Genomic DNA, 21626 nt, shown 5'->3' on the forward strand with positions numbered 1-21626 from the left:
TGTGGTGTGACACAACTCTCTCCTCTGCTCAGACTCTGGAGTCTCGGCTGAAGATCACTCTCTCGGAGGATATGGGTGAGGCTTTATGCAACGGCACCGTCCTCTGCCAGCTGGTCAATCAGATCAAACCGCGCTCCGTCTCAATCATCCACATTCCCTCCCCAGCAGTGGTGAGTCTGGCTAGCTGCCAAATCCTGTCCTCACTCAGACACAGAACAGCACTGATGGTCACACTCTCACTGTTTATATATTAATTCACTTCAGCCATCTGAAGCAGACTCATTAAAACTAGCTCTCTTATTTAGTTACTACAGTATTACAGTGACAAGGTATGAATGAACAAGTCACATTCATTCTTTTCAACATGAAAAACTGAATTTGTAAGTGATAAAGCACACGTTACTCAGTTTAGTACTCAGGTTAACTTGTGGTATGACAACAGCTTGTGGTGGCTAATATTAGCTACATATTGCTGTGTCACTGACTACTGTTACACTGCATGTTAGGATTTCACAGATAAACACTGAAGTGTTTCCTGCTTGTGCTCACACTTGCTCTTCATCAGGTGCTCTAATGATGTCTTTAAAGCACCAGACTCCAGAGAATGTTGGGAAATGAAGGCATATGTGCCATTATCTTGTAGTTAGTACTTGTGGCTACAGTGACAGTTGTTACAGTATTATTATGTTATGGAGAAAAAACAATTCATTTGTGCACAGGAATATAAAATGTACAGCAGTAATTCCATCAGTACAGCTACAGTCAGTGATAGTGCTTACAGTTGCTGCTAGGTTATTATTAGCTAAACCCAACAGAGTAATAATGACTTTCAGTGTGAAGTCTCTGCAGGATGTGTCGAGCTGCTGCTCAACATTCTTTTCATTTCATTTTCTTCATTAAGTGATTAGTTGTTTGGTCTATAAAATGGTGAAAAATGTCCATCACTACTTCCCAAAGATACTCATTTTACTATCATACACAGCAGCTGGAACTAAAAGGTTTCAGTATTTTTTTTTAACAATTAATTGATTATTTAAGTTAATTTTCTGTTGCTGGACTGATTGATCAGCTGATCTTTGCAGCTGTAGTCTTATGTACAGCTGACAGTAGCTTCACAGTGAAAAACTGCAAAATACAAGTGAGGAGAAATAAAGAAAGACAACAGTATTAGTGGGAGGCAGTATGACATGACTGTTGTACTGATGGAATTATTGATGTGGAAATGTTCATTATACTGACTTCATAGAGACAACCAATAAACATGGAGGAAGTGAGTTTGCATTTACAGCAAAGTAAAACAGAAGCAGGTCAGAAAACATGTTAAATATGAACATATTGACTGACCTGCTCTTCATGTTTTCAGCCAAAACTGAGCTCATCAAAGTGTCGACTCAACGTGGAAAACTTCATTGGTGCTTGTCGCAAGCTGGGAGTCCCTGAGGTAAAGTCCCTGTCTCTTTATGATTCTCACTGTCCTGTCCTCTTATTGGACATTTAGCACACTTGAATACATTTAAAGTCAATGCTGTTGTTCCAGTAATGCAGTGTGTAAACAGCTGAGAGCTATGTGCTTGAAGCTCATCTGTGTTGCTATATGACTGTCAGAGTTGGACTGATGATGAATTGGATCAAATACATCAGCCCAACTCTAACAGTGCTCTGTGTAGTTCTGCTCTTGTCTCCTGGTTATAACTATATAACTACTTGTATTTTCCTCCTCTGTGTGTGTGTGTGTGTGTGTGTGTCTCTATCTTGTCCAGAAGGACATGTGTGTGTGCTCTGATGTGCTTTTGTGCAAGCTGCCCGCTGTGCTGCGCTGCGTGACGGCCCTTCTGGCCACGGAGCAGGGGGGCGCTGTGGAGGAAAAGTCCCCCTGCCACTCCTCACCTTCGTCGTCATCGTCCTTCTCCTCGCTGCTGTCCACAGATTTCCTGCTCTTCTACTGTGTGGCCATGGTGCTGCTCTACGTCCTCTACTGCTACCTGCTCCCCTAGAGCATCAGCACACAACACACACTACGTATACATATATATACACACATGTCTGCATACTTACTGAACACACACACACACACACTCAGAGTGACAGAAATGTATCAGCCAGTCACACTTGTACAATTAAAGTGTTGTCATCAGATGACAGTTGTCATCTCAGACAGTACTCTACTCTCTCTGTGTGTGTGTGTGTGCGCGTACCCTCCATGACTGTAGAGCAGATGTCATCGGATGTGAGTGTGTTGACACTCCATAGCTGCTCTGGTTAGATGTAGAACGTACAGAGCAGACAGCAGAGCACCTTTTAAAAAGAGAAAGTGACAACACTACAGAGCACACTGTTTACTGAGAGGAACACTAAGCACTACACTGATGGACTGATCTACAATGAGATGCCTTATTTTAGTTAAGCCTTCACTCTCTAACACACAGCTTGTCTGAAGCAGAGCGGTTTCCTAGGCAATAATAATCTCATTGGTTGAGACATGAATGGGCGGAGTAAAGGAACCACACCCTCAATCAAATCCTAGTTACTATAAGTTCTATTCATACCTGCTTTTTACAAACATGCTGAATCATTCCTGGTCATCATCTGAGTAACTTCCTCCAGGCTGTCTGATGCACACTGTAAACAAAAATAAACAAGTCAACACTAAAGGAAGTGACTGTTTAGTCAGAGTTGAGATCACAGCCAAAAAAAAGACAAGTTTGACATAGTTTGTCTTTCAAACTTTCTTCATAGTTAAAATTCAGTGTGCTGCTGACCTTCACTTTCTGATATTGTGCACTGCTCATTTGCTGAGCTGTATCTTGCTGATGCATACAGCAGTGTTCATTTGTGATGATGTACACAGCCAGCACTCTGAATGCACACTGTGCAGGATACTCATCATGTTTATATATGAATGTGCAGCTCACATTAAAGCTGCAGTAGTGCATTCTGTTGTTGTTTTTCACAACTAGCTGTAAACAACTTTTAACATATCGTTTTTATTCAATTGTTATGGTGAACATGTCAGCAAACACCTGCTTATTTCCCCTGTCTGAACCTTTAGCTGTTAAACACTACATGATCAGAGCAGTGACACTGATCCAAACGATGAGCTAAAAGATGCAAAAATACCTCAACAGCTGAGAGGAAGTGAAGCGGGTACATTCTGTCACTACAAGTGACGTCTTTTATAATACACTGAGTCATTGGACCCATTCTGAATATAAAACATGAATTATTAGTGTAGCTTTAAAGTATATTAGACGCTTAATTCTTTGTGTTAATTCTGCTCAGTAAAATGCATGAATTTAAAGGGAAAATATAGTTTATTACTAGCTGAATTGTACTTTCCCAGTTCTTTTCCATCAGTTAAGATAACATTGTACTCACAGTTAACAGGATGAGAAACAAGCAGTCAGCCCATCACACAGGACGAGAAACCACCTTCCAGGTTAGCTGAAGACAAAATCACAGTGAACAGTTACAGACTTAGTTTGTTAACATCAGCACATAGTGTGTGTTAGTGTATAATAGGCTGTGGAGCTGGGAAACGGCCTTCTTACATGCTGCTGAGGGTTAACTAGATAGATTTATAGACTGTGGTTCTTTGGCTCTGCTCACCAACTCTGAGATTATTCCTGCTTTGAGAGCAGCTCTCCCTCTGAGAAAAGTTCTAACTGAACTCCAGTCTGTGTGTTAGTGAGCCAACATTTGTCCCTACAGAGGAAAGAAGCTGTCAAAGTAAGCTGAGACTGAACTGTGAATGTGATTTTTAGCCTTGAGACAGATGCAGGTTGGTGAAATAAGGAAGGACAGTGAGACAAATGATCCAGTGCCTCTTACTGAACACTGACCACTAGCAGAGACTTACTTCTTTTTGTGTCTGCCATGTTAACTGTAAGCAGCAGGGGGAGCTGTTGCTGCATCTATGTCCCTCCAGGCTTCATGTGTCCAAACTGACGGTACAAACCCTCCAGGAGGAAGCTTGTGTGTGTGTAAAGTCTTTTTCTGTCATTGTCACTGGTCTGTGTGACCAGCTGGCTTTGTGTTCATGTTTGTATAAATGTAAACAGGTTATTAAATTATTGTTTTGTTTTTTATATTTATTTTAAATTCTGTTGTGTGTATGTTGTGTTGCAGAGCTGGGTGAAACAGCAGAGGCTTCACTAATGTAGTTAACGCTGTAAGAGCTCTGTGAGATCAATGTGTGCTTGCTTTAAATCACACAAAGGTTTATAAGATGTGATCAATATTCAATTATTCAGAGTTAAAACAACATTGATTGTTTAAAAGTTTACCCTCATCACTGGATTGGCAAATCATTGATTCCCTAAAGGCTAAACATTTAGCAGAGCATCAGCTGGCCTCTGCTGTTTCTACCACACGCTGTGTCTGGCTTATTGCTCATAGAAGCTCAACAGAATGGAATCTGATTACGATGTTTATTTCACTGATGTTGGGTTTGAAGGCTTGAACTGAGACTGAGAGTTTTGGATTGAAGCAGCTAAAACCTTAAAAATCCAGAACATTCAGTGTTTCTAAACAGAATTTGACTCTTATCAAGGCCTCAGAAACCACTTTTAAACCTTAATGAGACACTAAAAGTTTCTACTGAAAATGAACTATTACAGTGAGTTGACCAACAGAACTATTCAGAGAGAAAACTAGTTAGAGAAAGGTCACATGGAATTCTATGAATAAATAACCTGAAATGTCAGTTTTTAGGTCATTTAGTTGAACATGATAATATCAGAGGAGAACGGTACTAATACTGTTCTGACACACTCCCAAAGTACTCAAGCAGGACATAAAAACAGCCATTGAGTGTAAATTGTAATAAGTTTTATACCTCCGTCCACTTCATGTCTACGTCTCTGCTGTTGTCTCTAGGTCAGTGTCCACTGTAAAATGCTCCCTCCCCATGTTTTTTTTAGCCTGCTGTTAAAATGAAATTTATAGTTCAATTCAAATGTATATTTTATAAATCAAACTGGATAAGCAACTGACAGTAATTCACTCACTGGCTTAGACCCAGCTATATTCTTTAATATGTTAGAGGAACAGAAATACTGTTGTATTTTATATTTATACAATATCATTGTATTATTAAGATTCATTTTTGAGTTTATATAAATCTATATGTAAAGTTTGTTTTCCTTCCGCTGTAAAGAAATTATTAAAATGAACTTTGACCATGTGCTGTTTGTCTGCTCGCTGCTGTCCTGCTGTCGCTTCATCAGCTGATAACTTCAGCTTCAGATCAGAGTATCTGCAGCTCACTGTCTGCTTCTCAGTTGTCAGTTGTTTTAGAGGATGGTGCTGGCTATTTCCTGTTCTTCTGATTGTCAACAATTCTCATGCAGAGTCAAACCAACAATGAATTGTGTGTGAATCTAAAGCCTGATGAAGGTATATTAGGCTGATAGATCTCCATTCATCCTGCTGCCAGAAATAATCACTACAACACCAAATCTGGATTCATCCACCTCTGAAAATAGTCCCCAACTAATGCACTATTTCCTCCTGAGTAATATTAGTTATAAACTACAGTGAGCAGCTGTTTTAGTAAATACAGTTTTTAACTCTTGATCTATATATTTGACCTGTTTGTATTAAATGTTTCCTTCTGAATCAGTGCAGTAAATGATAATCACTTAATCCCTGCCTGAGTTAATGTGATGCAACATTTGATTAAAGTAAGCAGTTAGTCCTCATGCTGTTTAAACACTTGTGGTAAAGCATCAGTCTCATACCTTTATGTTGCTCACACAAACATCAACTCATTGTTGTGTGCTAAACCAGAATGGGCTCATTACTGCCTCCTGTGGCTGATCAATGTGAAACGCTCCGTATAACTTTATTTTACCACATGAAGAGAAGTACATTGCCTGATTTGAAGTGTTTTAGATTAGTGTGATAGAGTTTTTAAGCTGGGTGGTGGTAAAGAGATAGGACGTGTTTTTTTTAATTCCTCTGTACCTGATTAAGAGCCAGATTGGGTTCAAGTCTTCCTAATGTCATAGTATCAACAGAGAGGATTCATAACATTGTGTTTAACTCATTGATTCAAAAGGTGAAACCTTCACTTTAACTTCAGTGAATAAAAGCTGCAGTCATAGTGGCTGTTTTTCCCGTATCAGCCACAGGAGGCAGCAATGAGCCCATTCTAGTCTTAAAAACAAGCCTCAGGACGGTGAGAAAAGCTTTACTGGAACCAGTTTCAACAGAAAACATACAAATATTATTTTTAAATGATAGCAAAATAGCTTCATATTTCTATGAGAGTAGACACTCTGTTGAGCTTAATCATGTCTGATCATTCATTACAGCTGATGGATGAGTTTGGTTTTAGTGCATCGTTCTCTACTGTGCTTCACTCACTGCTTTCAACATCACAATAGAAAAAAATATCCCCAAAAATCACGTTTCACCCACTTTGCTGTAAAAGTGTCAAATATATCACAGGCTCCATCTCATAGAAATATGAAGCTTCCCTTTAACCAGAGGCTCAACTGAACTGCTATATAAGAGGAATCCAGCTATTTTGGTGGCATATCAATTGATATTGATTGAAGTTAGTGAATTACCATTCCTTAACTGATGATCCTTTTAAGTGTGAACTAATCACAGTCATAGGGACTTGATCATTTGTTAATGTTGAGCAACAGGAACTCATGATACATTAACTAATGCATTAATGTCATGAGTCATGCATTAGTGACGCATTACTAAAGTATATGATCTGTACCATTATTATAAAGTGTTGAAGATGGGATTTGTTGACAGTCAGAGAAACAGAGAATAATGCCAGCCTTCTTTAAATACAACACTGACCTCTAACCTCAAACATGTACAACATGACAGCTGACTGATGTGACCAGTGTGGCTCCTCCGTGTTGATTCTGATGTTGTGCACTAAAAACTTGTAAAAAGTGGTACATTTGTGAGCTGGCTGCAGATACCCTGATCTGAACCCAGTGTGTCTTCCTCTGCTTTTACCTCATAAAAAGCTCCTGTGTGCTCTCCAAACAGCTTTGCAGCAGCAGAGTCCAGCTGTCCATGTTGCAGCAGGTGAGTGTGTAGAGTCCAGGTCAGAGGAACGCTGCCTTTAGGTTTCTGCTGCAGCTTTCACCTGGAGCTGTAACATCTCCTCTCTGCATCACTCCAGCCTACACACACACACACACACACACACACAGGTTCATCAGTTAATCAAGTAATGAGCATAAAGGCAGCAGTGCTGATTATGCAGATGGAATCATGTTGCAGAGGCTTTATGGTAAATGTCAGTAGCTGTGTGTGAGTGACTTCTACCAGGTTTGTTGGGGTCACTGAGGACATAAAAAAGCAGCCATTCAGCAGTGACTACACATCCATCCACATTCATTTTAAAACATAAAAATACAAATGTGTTCATGGCAGAGCTACATGTTTTGAGTGGTGGAATCATTTGTGATCACTTCAATTCACAACTCATCATCTCAGATAAATTATAATAGAGATAACCCCGCCTCTATTTTGATATTTTTGTCAATTATCAAAATAGTTACCAATTCATTTTCTGTCATTTGACTAATCAATTCATTGACTGCAAGTGTAATTATGTATCTGGTCACATAGGTCCTCAATCATAAATGTAAGAATATTAAAGCTAATAACAAACATGTCATATATCAACTAGACAAGTTAAACCAATAGTAAAGCAAATGACCTGACAGGCTCATTCTAAATTACTATTAAAAAGAATGAGTGTTTTACTAAACATGCATTAAGCTCACCACACACACAAACAGGCCCATAAGCTGTATCTGTACATCAGAGGCTCTTTAAACAAGTGATGAATAATTCAGTCCATCGTAAAGCACATTTGACCTGCAGAGTGTAATCCAGCTGTTCTGTATCTACTCAGCGCTGCTACACACTGGCAGTGACCAGTCTGATCACAGCTTCTACTAGTGTCCCTCTAACATTTGATGTCCTACTTTTGTCATTAATGTCCTCAGCGTGTCGGTCATCGTGCTCTGGTTTAACGTGCAGTCTCTGTACAGCCAATTACATCAAACTGTGTGAAACCACTGAGGGAGTGAGAGCCTGCGGGGACAACAGTGAGAAAGTGAACTATGATATGTAGTAATGAACACATTAGCTCACAGTTCAAACTCGCCACATTCAGACCTCTCTTTATCTTCATTGAGCTACACACAGACACTCCACACCATCAGTTCTCATAAGCTGCACCTACAGCCTGCTGAACCAGGATCCACTAACACATCTGCAATAATATCACCAACACCAACCTTTTACTGTGTCACTTTATCTGACAGTGTCCACCTAGTGATAGAATAAGACATTAGAACTGGATTTATGACTCCAGTAATAATGACAACCCTGTCTTTGCAGATATTGTACCAAATTCAACATAAATTACTTTAAATCATCTGTAATTAAATACAGATATGTTAATAGTTATGATCACCAAGTATGATGTAATGTAGTTGAAAATGCTTCTAAAAGGACTAATGATGCTTCTGTTGGCCAAGAATGAACTAGAAGAAGCTCACAAGCTGTTTCTTAACCCTCTGATACTGTTTATATTGTGACTCATAAATAGTCTCTACACCAATTCACATTCATTCGTTTGAATGCTGATTTTGGATTTTTTTTAAATAAACACAGATCAAACTTCTACATTTTCATATATACACACATGTGTGTGCTGCACAAAAACAAATATATGCATAAGGAGTTTTTACAGCTCTCGAATGTTAAAATGGGTCAAATTTGACTGTGAACAGTATGTAAGGGTTAAAGGACAAGCTAAGACAATATCCATCAGTGGTATGGTGGATTCACTCTGCTCTAATAGAAACGCTGAGACGGGTCATCAGAAGACAAGACATCAGAAACTGATGGAATCCTTATACACAGTGTGGTCTGCTGCAATCATACCAACACACTTAATCAACACTGAAACAACTGAAATACTCATACAGATATTCAACACATTCATACCAAGTGTTACACTGAGAGAAAATAGAGGAAACATTTGAGTCTTAATTACATCAGACATCTCTGGCATATGATGGACATCCTGGTCCTGAGCTCGGCCCTTTGCTCCACACCAACTAGTGCTGCAGGAGTACTGAACTATTTAGAACATTAGATACTGCACTTATGTTAAAATACAGAACATTAATATGTCCAACTTAAGTGCTTATGGCTCACTTTTGTTGATAGGAACAACAAAGAGGTGATTATGTGTCAAAACAATACTGACATAATGTGATAATAATAATTGTTAAATACACTACATTCTCCCCATCATTTACTAAAGCCAGTGTGTGTGGAGTTTGACAGTAATGTCTGTTCATGTTTTTTATCAGCCTATAAGAGCAGGCAGCACTTTCTGGTGTTGTTTAAACAGATTGAACCAATATTTGATACGTCGTTTATTTGTGTCTTAAAAAGTTGAGGATTTGAGCGGCACAGTTATTAAAATCAATGGTGTGTGAGGCAGAGTGTGTTGTCAGTGTGCAGAGGAAGGATGGACACACAGTTTGTTGATGACCTCGAGCAGGCTGAGAGTAGCAGCACTGAACGGATGGACAGAGCTGCACACTGTGACAGCCCTCATCTGTTAGTGTCCAGCTCTGAGGACATGACTTATTACTACATCATTGTATTAATGGCTTTTAGAGATGTTACATATGCTTACATGCTATAATATTAGTCTGTTGGTACGCTGTATTATTTCAGGATGAGGAAACAGGATTTGTGTTTCATTACCTATATGATACTAAGAGTTTAACCTGGGGATGATCTGACACAAGCTTTGAGCTCATATAGACTGTTTTTCAGTCCAGTTCAGTTTCCTCTTATCTAACCATTGTTTAATTATGGGCACCAATAAACATGAGGCTGTACAAAGTGTTTTTACCACATTTAAATGGGACCTAATCTAAATCATGATCACTTTTAAACCAGTAGAATCCGAAAATGTTGTTTTGATTTGAGAATTTGTCATTTATGTAACAGCTGATCCATGTAGTTATTTCATTACTAACTGTTTATTAAGTGTTGTAGTACTATGGGTTGGATCCTGGGTATTGTTACCTGTGGCTGGCTCTGCTAATTTAAATAAACGTTTAACCTAAACGTCTATTCTAAACATATGACAGTGCCTCCACTTAGCAGAACTGTAGAGTATGAATCCCACTTAGAAATATGTTTTTAAGTACTATTCCCTTTTTAAACTCAAATCACACCGTAATGAAATGTAAATATGACACACACAGTACTTTAAGAGCTCCTAACTAAAGTCAGACACTCTGCAACCAAAATTCTAACTAAAAACTAAACATGAAGGCCTGAGTGTGTGATTAGGAGAGCAGTGACCTTAGACAAATGTGCAATCTACTAAAGACTTGCCTCTTGAGGAAGAAGCCTGATTTGATGCAAAACAACCAGAGTTGCGTTCAGGCAGAGTTGAGAGCGCACGAGATGTTGAGCGAGCGTGTGTGTGACTGTGTAGGAAGAGTTGAGAGCACAGGACACATTTTAGTTTGATCAGATTCATATTTTCTGTTCTAAATATAAATAAATGTGTTTTTTAATAACTTAAGATATTTACCATGCGAGAGATTTTACAGTTAAAAATAAACTTATCAGTGATCTCTGGTAGACAAATGATGTCATGGTTACAGTTTTATAGACGTCAAACATATATGTGGCATTTCTGGACAGCAATGTGTTGATATTTATTGGCTGACATATATGATATATCTGTGATAGATTAATATCAGACAATGTATCAGCTGGCAGACTTGTCATCTGTCTCTATTGTACACAGCTGGATTTCATTTTAGTTTCATTTGAGTCAGCTTTATGAGTTGTAGGTAAACTCTATTTCTCATATGGATGCTGGTGATTTGTCATGTGGAGCTCAGTTATTAAAGATATCCAGCCTGTAACAGCGTTAAAAGAGCCGGGTCAGCTGGAGGAGGAGGAACATCATCATCTGAGCAAAGATCATGTTAACCTGGATTAGTGAAGCCACACTTGAAGAGCAGGGTCACAGTAATGTGAGACAGCTGAGACTGCACTCAAACTGATTTAACCTATCTGACCCGTTCACACTAAACAAATGAGATGGTAATATACACACCAACCAACATACAGAGCCTCTGAACGCATGATGAGCACGGTTTCAATCAAATTAATACCTCATTTAAAGTCTGACCAGAGTCTTCTTTTTCCATTAAACATTACAGCTTTTCTATTTTAAAACATAAGTAGGAAGCTGGTTGTTTTTATTTCGATCCCTCTGGTTGCTTGTTGTGAATGAAAGTGGAAGTAAGTCTGATTTAACAGCTTTTCATTTCCTGGAGGCAATAAACTCTCCAGTGTTTGACAGGGTGTGTGGATGTTTCTGATATCCACTGTAGCCTATATAAGATTGAAATTACATGCTTTGCTCCAGAATGCCACTGAGTCTGTCTTATAAATGTCTTAACTCTTTCACCGCCCAGTTGCCCTTTAAGTTCACACACCGTGGTTTAGAAGAACACACACTGCTGCTACTTCATTTTACACACAGACTGTAGCTTTTAGATGATATCTTCAGCAATTATAACTGTTCCTTGTAGTAGTGAAACTATAGCCTGCATTAATATACAAAATGTAATCCTTGGTGATGAACTCATGTGTATTGGAGGTAGTGACAGCCATACTGTACATTTTCATGAATATTGGACATTGCATATAGAAGATAACTATGACTTCCAGTGTCCAGTATGTGGGGCTAGAGAACACACACTTTTTATACGCCATGTTGCTGTGTATCATGTGAAAAACACACCATTTCAATTTCACGTAAATGAATTATATTTGTCACATACAGCTGACTTCCTGTTGTCAGTGGGTGTTGCTATGACTATGACTCAATACGTGTGTGTAGATGTCTTCAGCCCTGGAGTCTTATCTCATGTGTGACATTTGGGCCAGATTGGACAATGTAAAGTTAGGTAACAACAGTTTCCTCTTTCATGGCCGAACATGCAAATTCTTCACATCACCACCGCAAATGTGATCCATCAACACTTTGCAATTTAGCATAGTGAAGGTCTTGAGATTTGGCTAACCAAATTTGAAGTAGACCTGTTGAATAAACTAAGTATACGTCACTTGAGGTATCGACTTTAACTTCACAATTTAGCATCATACTAATGTGAGGGTTAAACCCACTAAATTTCAAATGAAAGAAAAAGTGTGCATAAAATACAGGAAAAATACTTCTGGTTGGGTGGAGCTAAAGAAAGCGAAGTGAAATACGTCTGAAATGATGAGAGCAACACACCTATCAAATTTCGTGAATATTGGAGCAACTTTATCGCAACAATGGCTTGCCACACATTAGGGGGCGCTATGGAGCCTGCTAGACATGCATGAACTCAAATGCTCCATATTCTTGCAACGTTTACAGTAACTCAGAAATGCTCCAAGTAATTATGGAGCACTATTGAACCAACATGCCTCACCCAAGCCCAAAGCAATATCAAATTGTAACATTTACCAAGGACTGTTGAGCTCTGGCACTTTCATGCTCGGGCCCTAAAGCCCTGATGTGAACTCCATAAACTGATTGCTGGGGTCATACATTTTTATAACCTTAAAAACCTGGTCACAATTTATTCAGCAAATCAGCAGAACCTTTTGTATGGCAGGATTAAAGGAATATTTATTATACTTCTTCACTTTCTTCCTGAGAGCGAGATAAGAAGATTCATGCCAGTCTTGTCTGAGCATTAAATGATAATAACTCCAGTAACTTTTGAAAAGAAGAAATACACAAACTCACTATAAAAAATGTGAAGCAATAAAACATTCCTTTACTCAAGTCAGGACACTCAGAGATGTTGTTGCTACAGCCTTGGTTTGGTATAACCAGCAGCTAGTGGTGGTTAATGTTAGCAAATTAGTGCTATGTAACGGATATTACTGACATTAAAATCCCCAATTCATATCAAAAACCATATGTACTGTACAATATCTTACCTGCATCAACTCACTCCTCTACCCCTCCCTTCCCAGGATTCTTTGTGTTCCCCCCAACTCATCCTGGAGGACGAGGGGTTGAGTCGGCTGGCCCAGACCGTCCAGGTGTTGGTCGACCTGGCTGACGGGTCCCAGCGGCCCACAAGGCAGGAAATAACCGGGGCTGCAGGTTCAACACAATGTTAAAGATTATCAGTATCACCACAGGGATTCATCTCAGGGCCAGTGTTAGTTTAACATGATTCATATTCTACTTGTTCTTATGTTCATATTCCAGACATCAAATAAAAATTCAGACATAAACTTGACTTCAAGCTCTTGTTGTGTGTTTTCTTATGTCACAATGTCCAAATGTGCTTCTTGTTCTTCTTCCCAGAATGAGATAAGAACATTGATTTCACTCATGTGTGTGGTCAGTATGGAGCTGGAGTCAGGATGTGGTTAGCTTAGCTTACCACAAAGACTAGAAGTAGGGGAAACCATAAATTGTTGTTTGTTTCTGTTTGTGGACAGATGGATGTACACTGTCTAGATGTTCCTCACTGCTTCCAGTCCTCATGCTAAGCTAAGCTAATCGCCTTTCTGAAGCTCTGTATTTGACACAGGTTTAAGTGTGGTATCAATTTAGCTGTCAGAAAGAGCTAATAAGCACAATTCCAGAATGTCGAACTGTTCCTTTAATCCTTTGGAAAGAAGCAGAGCAGGAATAGCATCGAGCAAAGAAGAACAGGAAAAAAAATTGCACCACAAAAATTAAAATGAGGTAAAAAGAACGAATGAAAATGTGTTGACTCTATATTAACAGCATGCTAAATAGCTGCAGTTATCAGCAAGAGCAGAGGAAAAAGGTCAATGACAGACAGGTGCTTCTTTCTGGACATAGAGGGATTACATTTATTTTGGAAACATACAACAGAAACCAGGTTTCATGCCTTTAACATGAGAACCAGTCAACCTGTGTCACGGTCACTGCTGCTAAAGCGTAGCGAAACATCCTGAATAAAAAAAAGAGTGGTGATTTGAACATCCTTTCATAGCACTGCTCGCTTTTATCAGGGTGAGTCTTCTCTGGGCACTTATCACAACGTTGACAGTGAAGGTTTAATTAACGGCGCGTTGGTGTGAGTTAGGTACGCCGTTTTCACTCCTGACTCATTCGTCAGACGGTAAACAGATTTGTTGTGAGGCTATTGCAAAGTGTTACACACTGTGAGGCAGGGTGACATACTTCTAATCCACGTTTTTATGTTGAATGCACAACATAAAAAACCTACTGGCTCAAGATCTTCTTTTGTATGTTTACCAAGCCTCCATGAGTCAGTCCACCCAAATAACATCAAGTCCTTACTTCCTCCGACTGTGTCCAGACATGCAGATATGTTTGCAGGTTGTTGTTTTTTTTGGTCCAGGATTTGAGAGATCTGTTGCTGAGATCTGTACCTCCTCTCCAACACAGCGTAGTGAATGTATTCAGTTTGTGCTGCTCAAAATCATTACACACGCTGAAAGGAATTTAGGGTTTTGTTCAGGACAAGGTAGTTCCTGTAAAATGCTGTTCACGGTGAGGTCAGTCATTTATCCAGTTTATGTATAAAACTAAGAAATGACCTTAAGAGTGGTACTAAAGTTTGATGCATGAGTCAAAAATATTCATAGCAAAAAGTAGGACTTAAAACCTTTGTATAAAGTAACTTTTACAGCAAACTGGCCTCAGTGACTCCTGGGTTGGAAATGAAGGACAACAATCATGTCTCTCAAATCAAATCAGCCAATACAGTAGCAGCAGGGTCACATTACACTGATCACAGTTACAGTCATCCATACGTTGCCTTCACTGTATCCATCATACATAGTGCTTCAGTACATATAAGCACGTAATGACAAACTTATGGAAGATATTTTAGACATTATTCATGAAATCTTGAATGAGCTAAAGACAGATAAGCATTTTAAGTGAGGTACAATAAAATATGTGTATGTGAATCAATTGTGTTTAATTTTTCTGGTTTTAAACATTTATACAAGCTACTATATGTATCTGCATGTCATAAAATTCAAAATTCAAACAGATATTTTAATGTATTTGCTTACATCCTTTATTTATAATTTATATATTTACACTAAGCTTAATTTGTTGTCTAATTTGTTGTTCTCACCCATGTTCTTATATTGCACAGCAGCCCAGCTGTTATAATTATTATTTCAATCATTCTAGTCTTTTCTCACTTTAAAATGTTATTCCTCAGAATATAACTCAGTGGCTTGATACTATTTTTTGAAAGATGTTGTTGAACTGTCATTTTTAAATGCTGTGAGCACCACAAATGAATATCCAGTCACATCCATGTCACTGAGGTGCAGGCACAAATCTCAGATGCATATTCTATATTATTGTAGTTTTAGTGCACTGACCCTTTAACAGGGTCATTACAACTCTATAGGCAACCAGCATAAACTGCAGCATCAGCAGGTCTCAATCCCAGAGCATGAGCAGTACGTTTGGAAGCCAGAAGTCTCAGCATCTGGCCAAATAATCTTTTATTAGCAACAAATCTATCAGATCCCTCAGATGCTGTATATTACAGTCACCCTGCGCTGTGGGATTGTAAAAATCTTGCTTACTTCACCTTTAATCAGAGGTGAGTATCTGGAGGAGTGACAGAATGCTGAACCTAGAGATGAAAAGATGATGAAAAACAAATAAAGGCAGTTTCATGGCCACACTTCAAAGTGCTAAGATATGGACACGAGCACCCACCTGTTTATTTCTATGCATCACCACATAAAGCTCTCACACACCGAGACAAAGAGAGCTGCCTTCACTTTATTAATCAGCTCTGGCTTTAATCACGAGTGAATTAGCAGCGTGGCCTAATTGACTACCATCTTAATTGCTCTATCACGCTCCGCCTTAGAGGACCGTCTGCTGCCGGCTTATCGCCTCACTTCTCGATAAGACACACACTTAATGAATGCTCACACTTGTGTATGGAAATACCGTCCGCCCCATTCCTCTCACGTCCGAGCGGATGCCCCTGTGAGGCCTACCGCTAACCGAGGCAGGGACTGAGGAGGCAGCCTGACATTTATGGGATGTAATTGAAGATGGGTATGAACCCCCACGCTCCGACATAGATGGATATCAGCCAGCGGCAGATCTGCTGTCCTGCTTCATCAGCCTGCAGTGATAGGAGGCTGAGAGGAGGTGAAGGAGGTGTACTGTTAAATGGAGACGCTTCAGAGAAATTAGCAGCTCACACTCGCGGTTTTTCCAAATCTGTTTTCACTGTGATCCACTTGGTCTGTGAGTCAGTGTGCTGTGACTCACTGTGGGCAGGAGCACAGGCTGCGGTCACATCTGAGAATGTGTGTGCAGCTCCAAGCTCTGATGATAACTGCTTCACAATATGTGGAACTAAATCATTTTCACAATCCAAGGCTAAAGATGAGAATCATTCTGACTCTCTGTAAAGACGGTTTACAGAGTGAACATCAAAAACATTTGAAATTCAGGAGAGCTATAATCAAATAATTCAGTGCAACCTTAAAGCTGAACAATATCTTTATATAAACAATGGATCAAATGATGCTTATAGTGATGAAGAGAATTATCACTTGTCTGCAGTTCCTCTCAACTCTACGGAGCATTTCAACCTCTTTCTTTCAATTCAACGTTTGTTTTTTTCCAGCCCACATCTTTACTCGTTTTTGTTCATTCTTATCGACCTGGTTTCCAGCCGCAGCAGGCAGCTGTTTTCAGTGAAAAAGCTTTGATAAACCCGCTGTACACTAACTGCCCAACATCAAACAGCAAAGTTGGCGACTCGCCGGTTAACTACAACTAGAACAATGCACCTGTTATGCCATTTGTGAATAAGATTGTGTATGTAAATTATCATCGTTAATGTTGTTACTGTGGGATGAATCAGCTGGACTAATCAGAAGGTATGAGTACCTGTAACCTGGGGTGGCTCCAATGTCTTCTTCAGTCTCTTTCCCTGGCGCTCAGCTGAAAAGTAAATATTTCAAATGAGTTTTTTATGCAGTTGAGTAAATTATAATCCATGAGTGTAGTTGCGTCAGATAGCTGTATGAAATTAGATCCACATAACCAAGGACATGTTAGGCCATGTGTGAATGAGATGGTGTATGTAAATAATAATTGTTAAAGTTGTTGCTGTGGGATGAATTAGTTAGGTAGGTATTTTATTAGCATGGTAATGCTAGCAGGTAGGTAAGAAAGTGAAGCAGCAATATGTTTATGTTTATTTGTACATCAATTGAAATATATGCATATATATAGGCATGAAAGGGTTAATTAAAAAGGTATGAGTACCTGTAGCCTCAGGCGGCTCCGATCACCTCTGCTGTCTCATTCTGTGGCAATTGTCCTCACAGCACACTGCTGAAAAGTCAAGACAGTTTGTTTAAATTAGATAATGCATGATGACACACCACTGTTTAATAAAGACAATATGTATTGATAATGGAACTTCTGAAAAATGTTTATATAGGCTTTGACACACAGACTAAATTGTAATACAGTGGACCCAATGCATGAAAAGGTTAGGCTGTACATGCATAATCACATTGTGAAGTATGATCTAGCTGCTAATGAAAACAGTCATATGTTAAAAACAAAAATCTAAGTAATAATTTCTAAATCTTGGTAAGGATGGGTAATGATAGAGGGAAATGTGAATAATCATTACTTTAGAAAAAAATTATATTTTATGCAAGTATTGTCTGAAACAATATATGTCCCTTGTTTTAACCGGTGTTACAGCACAATCTGTGACCGTCACAAAAGGTGACCTGTGTTGCTGGCTCTCTGCTGAAGAAGTTGTTATAAACCTAAAGTCACCTTAACCTCAGTGGAGACCTCACGTCCCAGCCTCGTGTGTGTGTGAGTGTGTGTGTATCCGCAGCGCGTTTATTTGTGCTAACAATCCCGGACCCTCATTCATAAATCCATTTTTTTTAAGGCAAGTTATTATTGAACTCTGGAACAAAAATTACCTTAACCCTGAGACAAAGAGGAACATAATGCGTGAATTCATGTTGCGGAAGGATAATTACATGGAAGGCTGTATCGGTGAGCTGAACTCTAGCTGTAGCATTAGCATTAGCTACTGTGTGGATTGTGTTTTGTGGTTTCTTACCGGACTTCTCTGGAGTTTCGCCACCTTGTGTTAATGTCATGCGGCGTTTGGCGGCATCACGAGTATTTTCCAACAGTAATTTGCTCTTGTTAAGCATGTTGAAAATGTTCGTGACCGTGAATAAATGTCCGTAACCGTAACAAAATGTCTCCTCTCTCCTTTGTTAGCATCTTCTCCTCCCGTAGTTTACGCCCCTAAGTACAGCGTCTCTACGCATACGCCACAGGCTGAAAAAATAGTCCCATGTTGCTGTAGCTCCGAGGTAAATAAAAAGTATAACTGCAGACAATTTATTTAACATTGAAATATAAAAATGAAGTTGACATGAAATGAAATGCGCAAAAAATGCCATATGCAATAGCTGGCTCCCTGAACCATGGAGGGGGCTGTAGAAAGGTGAAAGGTGAACGCACAGGCGGACAGACGGACGGAGAAACATCCTGCTCTCTAATTATAGTAGTAGGATAGGATGGGAGTGAATATTAGATTTCGGGATGCATTCGACACATTTGTTAAACCTTAAGGATACACACAACATAACTGTGTTCAGCAAAAACTGAGTTAACTCCACTTAGACTAGCTTTTTCCAGAGCTTTCAACTGCATCTAATGAGCTTCTTTAGCAGACAGTTTACTCAGTCATCAACATGTGACTTATGGAAGTATGGATTTTGGTCCCATGATAGTTGTTTATGGGTGTATAGATGTGATCTCTGTCTCTGGTGTTAGATGTAAATGTTTCTCCTGTTGTCCACCAAGTCCTGTTGAATGACCTTTGACCTCTGCTCAATGGATGCTGTGAATGGTTTTGGTCAACTGATGATGTCTGTTTCTAATGTTCATTTAGTCCTTGTTTCACTGATGTATTATTCCCCACATGTGATGTCATACACTCCTGTTTCCCTCTTGGAGGGGGGTGAGGTCCTGTCTTTAGGGTGAACCAGCACAGATGTAATGGAACATGGATTGGTTTGCCCAATAAAGCCCTGCACAGATTCCAGTACATCCAGAATTCAGCTGACAGGGTTCTCACTTGCACAAAACCCTGACAACACATCTACCACACCCAACAGCTTCTCCACTGGCTTCCCGTCAAGTCTTGAGTGACATTTGAAGTTCTCTTCCTCACATACAAATGTCTTCATCATCTGGCCCCTGAACACCTTTGATCTTCCCCCACATCTACATCTCTTCCTATACTCTGCACTCCTCGCCACGCCTCACACCAGGCTGCACTCTGTGAAGGACAGAGTCTTCAGTGCTGTAGCTCCTCAGCTCTCAAATGTTCTCCCTGCTTCAATACATCTGTTTAGCCAAGCTGTTCTTTATTTTGTGTGCATTGATGTAAAGTGTATTATTGTTGTTGTGAGGTGTTTAACAATGCATTTCTTACTGAATATATACTAGGTTTAATGGAAATTATGATCTACAGAGTAAATATATAATTTCCTTTTTATTTGTGACAGAAATGGATGAATTAGATGATGTTACATGAGTGAGCTTCCCTATAGTTCAATGTGCAGTAATAGGTGTTAGTTATTAGATTGACTGTGTTTTTTCATTAGTTTGGTTTGTTCATCTTAATTAATTATTGTGTTTGTGCAATATTTGTGGTGTTAAAGATGTATCACAGCTAGCTAGGTCTGAACCATTAAGGTTTAATGAAAATAAAAAAAACAGTAATATAAATAAAACACTTAGCACTGACTTGCCGCTGTTTTTACTTGTAGAGATGTAGAGAATGGAGAAAGGCTGAAACCACCTTGGCACTAGTCACCACTGTTCATTAAAATACTTCCAAGTTGTAAACAAGTAATATTGTAAAACCTGGTTTGACTGGAAAATTCAAAAGGTCTCTGAGGTGACCATGTGCCCATTGTTAAAGCTTCTAGGTCAAAAGCTGAGTGGCTGACTGTGCTCACAGTGTGAACACAGTGTACCTGTGGGTGGCCGACTGCCCGAGGCTACAGATCAAGGCATTAGTGAGGAGAGCACTGGATTAAATTTGGTGAGCATGAGCCCCTCTGTATTGATGATAGGCTTCAAAGTTGTGGGTGATACAGTGGAGACACGAACAAACTGTATGTGAGGAGCTACTGCACAGTTTCTGTTCACTGTTAGAGAAAACAGACAGAAAACATAGAACATTATTTTATTGTCACCATTTTTGTGTCAAAAAACGTAAAGCAACAATATCATCTAAAACCTAAATGCAACATGAAAGAACAGTGATGAGTGTATTTTACTGCAAGTATCATATGTGTCACTATGCTTCCAACCAGCCTTAATTACTAATCTCATGAACAGCCAGAAACAGCCGGTGACTTCAAATTCTCTTAACATCCTTTTCATTTATCTTTTTTATTTCCTAACAAGTTTGCTGAATATCGGCAGTGAATCATCGCCTGTGAATCATTATTTGTTTTTGGAAATCATCCAGTTTATGTTAAATCCAGAGTCTCTGTGTCCCTGCTGTAAAGAGTTTCTGCTTCTACAGCTCACCATCCATATGCATGGTGTCTGGGTGTCTCCAGTGGAAGGTGGGGGGAGTATGGGTGAGATCTGACATGAGGCCCCCACATCCTCACACTCCTCACACAGCGATCATCTGCTCGGGAAGGAGGATGGGAACGGAAACCTCCACCTGGACAGAGAAAATAAACAAAACTAAGGCAGTTGCCTTCTTTTCTTTCTATTTGACAATCTCCACTGATCCTATGAGAGAAGGGTGTGGTAAGAACAGTACCAAACCACCATTTATTTTATTGTATCCAAAAAGATTATGTTTATAAGCTGTTTTATCTCTCAGACAAGTATCTTGAATCTTTTGTTACACACAATTTCAAAGATAGCAAACCGTTTCCTATGTATACATCTAGCAGACACACAGCAACATTAGCATTCACTTGGAGTTTGTTTGGTGTCCGCTGATTAATCTAAGTTCAATATTCACTCTCCTTATAGCTCTGTTTCCAGACGAAAATATCTGTCTGTTTAGCAGGTAAATGCTGGGCTGACAGTGTACAGTGGGTTTCTCACTAATAATGAGGTTGATGATGGCAGCTTGTGGGCTGTAAAACCAAATACAATCAACTAAAAGGAACTACAGAGTTGCTTATAATTCTCTGTGGATTTGTCACTATATGCAACATCATTTACATTATACAGTCATTGTAACTTTTGTTAATACAAAAAGTTGATTAGTCCAGCTTTCACTGTTTAATCACAATGTCTAATGTAAATTACATGTCATGTATAAAGAGCCTGTGCAAGCATGCCTATTTTTTTTTTAACTCTACCCAACGTGTTTCTGCTCAGGTTAAAGACAAACAGATAAGTCTTCGTGGTGCCAATATAAAAGTCACCCAGTTCCATTTGAATAGAGAAATAGTTGAAAATGTCTTTTGATGAAACAAACTCAGTGAAA

General features: G+C 39.2%; 2 protein-coding genes across 5 annotated transcripts in view; one reads left to right on the forward strand and one right to left on the reverse strand.

The window, feature by feature from the left end:
- The window catches only part of lrch4 (leucine-rich repeats and calponin homology (CH) domain containing 4), a 51237-nt gene extending 37909 nt beyond the window's left edge, over positions 1-13328 (forward strand). For 2 of the 4 annotated variants that reach the window (XM_062444354.1, XM_062444353.1), the window contains 3 exons: positions 33-170; positions 1364-1441; positions 1761-5171. In XM_062444354.1, the coding sequence (XP_062300338.1) occupies positions 33-170; positions 1364-1441; positions 1761-1994 (450 nt within the window). In that variant the 3' untranslated portion in view covers positions 1995-5171. Of the gene's footprint in view, positions 1-32; positions 171-1363; positions 1442-1760; positions 5172-7017; positions 7057-13074 lie in introns of those variants that run through there. The other 2 variants (XM_062444355.1, XM_062444356.1) reach the window with 2 other exon arrangements.
- Positions 13329-20564: 7236 nt separating this feature from the next.
- The window catches only part of LOC134005597 (uncharacterized), a 29186-nt gene continuing 28124 nt past the window's right edge, over positions 20565-21626 (reverse strand). The window contains exon 12 of the mRNA XM_062444519.1: positions 20565-20843. Coding sequence (XP_062300503.1) covers positions 20698-20843 — 146 coding nt within the window. The 3' untranslated portion in view covers positions 20565-20697. The remainder of the gene's footprint in view (positions 20844-21626) is intronic.

This window comes from Scomber scombrus, chromosome 23 (genome assembly GCF_963691925.1).
Source record: "Scomber scombrus chromosome 23, fScoSco1.1, whole genome shotgun sequence".
Lineage (NCBI taxonomy): Eukaryota > Metazoa > Chordata > Actinopteri > Scombriformes > Scombridae > Scomber > Scomber scombrus.